Here is a 1,903-nt window from a genome sequence, read left to right as displayed (position 1 = left end):
ATTTTCTGGGTGAATACTTAGCCGACTGTAGTCAGCCGATAAGTTTTAACTAACCACTGCCGCCACTAAGCTTAATCTTCGGCTTTTGTAAGGTTACGGACACGACCTTGAAACTTCCAGCTTAGTTTCCCTTTCCAGCAAGTTGCCTTTAACGGATTGACCACACTACAGCACACAGCCCCTTTTGGTCTTCCTTGTCATTCTATGAGACACAAACCCTAATTTGACTCCAACCCACCACATAAAATTTCCTTGACAATCACTCTGTTCACCCAAGATATGCCCCCAGTGCTAGTCAATCTCGCGGCTTTCCTCGTCGTCGGCTGTCTTCATGTTTACAAAAAATGGTCAGATACTCAGATCAATGGTTTGTAGACATTGGAAGCGGCCGTGAAGTTGAATGCGTGATTTGCCTTGACAAGGTCTGCGAAGGGGAAAAGCTTCGGTCCTTGCCGATATGCCCCCATGGCTTTCATGTTCATTGCATTGATTCATGGCTCCAAGTTCGTCCCACTTGCCCTCTATGCAGGATTAACGTAGCGCCCCAAACGAATTTTATCTTTTCTTCGTTGCTTTCTTTGGCTGAAAGACTCGGAAAATGGGTAGAAACCCCACTTTATTTGGAGCTTAAATCGGCAGTTTGTGAGAGTTTTGGCTATATTTGATCAACTTAGATAGCCTACCGTGCAACCAAGTTTCCTTCTTTGATGGCTTCTTCTTAGAGCGGAGACAAGGCAATACTCTGTATGTGTTCAGTTATTTGCGTTTTATTTACAAACACGGTAGCCTCAGATATTTTTTCATTTCATCTGTTATATTTTCATTTATTAATTTAAATTATTTCTATCGTATTAAAATTGTTAATTTTTGCGAGAGAAAATAAAATAAACGAAAAATAAAATATTAAGATGAAAAGAAAAGGGGAAACCCAACATTTCGAAATGTAAGAGAAATTGGAAGCCCAAACTGACTCAAGCCAATGGACCACGTTGTTTTCCTTTTCTGCTGAGCGGGACGTCTAGCCAGCACGTGGTTCAGGCTTTAAAAGAAAACACATTTCCTTTTCTGTGATTTTGGAACGGGATGGAGGCAAAATTTAGAATTGTTAGTTGATATAATAGTGAAATTATATTTTGATCTCTTTAGGTTTTTAAGATAAGTCTTGAATATAATCGTATGATTGTAATTAAGATTAATTAATAAAAATAATATAATTAATAACTCTATATAATAGGGTTTTCTCCTTTTTCAAACTTAGGTTTACCATGATATTTTGTGACGTCTTTTTATTTTCTTTTAATTTTTATTTAGTCACCGACGACGTTAATCTTATTGTTAATTATCGATCGCTGATGATTATTAATTCTCTTTTTTATATATATTATATATTTTCTTTTTCTTTTTTACTTGAGTTTTTTTTAATAAGAATATTTTTCTTTATGACACTTTTTTTTTTGTTTTTGTGGCACAATCTTTATAACTTTTGGTATGTTTTTTTCATATATTTTTACGGTCGTTTTGGTGCTCGCACAAACATTTATTTTTTATTTGATTTGTCAGTGGTGAAGTATAGTCATATTCCCTCTTTAGTAAAAGATTGTTGGTCGATATAATCAGAACTGTGTAATGAAGTATCCTGCCATATACTTTGATTCACTCACCACTCTTTTATCACTTCGTAAAACGTATTATACTATAAAGATAAAAAAAATTATGAAAATTATTAAGTTATTTTGATATTAATAATTATTCTTTAAGGTAAAAGAGTTTTTACTAAGGTTATTAATTTTTTTATATTAATCATTATTCTTCGTAAAAGGGAAGGGTCGTAAAAGTAATTTTAATAGGTTAAAAATCAAACATGCTTATTGGGTTATAGAAATTAAGAACTTCTGAATTTGTC

General features: G+C 33.5%; 1 protein-coding gene across 1 annotated transcript; it reads left to right on the top strand.

Annotated features, from left to right (window-relative positions):
- The first annotated feature begins 344 nt into the window (after positions 1 to 344).
- On the top strand, positions 345 to 665 carry LOC120190289 (E3 ubiquitin-protein ligase ATL6-like). Its single transcript, XM_039193386.1, has one exon. It carries the CDS (start codon positions 345 to 347, stop codon positions 663 to 665), a length of 321 nt encoding a protein of 106 aa, XP_039049317.1.
- The last annotated feature ends 1,238 nt before the right edge of the window (positions 666 to 1,903 follow it).

The sequence above is a fragment of the Hibiscus syriacus genome, unplaced genomic scaffold (genome assembly GCF_006381635.1).
Source record: "Hibiscus syriacus cultivar Baekdansim isolate YM2019G1 unplaced genomic scaffold, ASM638163v2 tig00116962_pilon, whole genome shotgun sequence".
Taxonomy (NCBI): Eukaryota; Viridiplantae; Streptophyta; class Magnoliopsida; order Malvales; family Malvaceae; genus Hibiscus; species Hibiscus syriacus.
Note: the sequence above shows the minus strand (reverse complement) of the source record. Positions and strands in the feature narration are given on the sequence as shown.

Bases quoted from the DNA above. Each gene is read 5' to 3' on its own strand.
- LOC120190289 (XM_039193386.1), top strand. From the start codon at position 345: ATGGTCAGATACTCAGATCAATGGTTTGTAGACATTGGAAGCGGCCGT.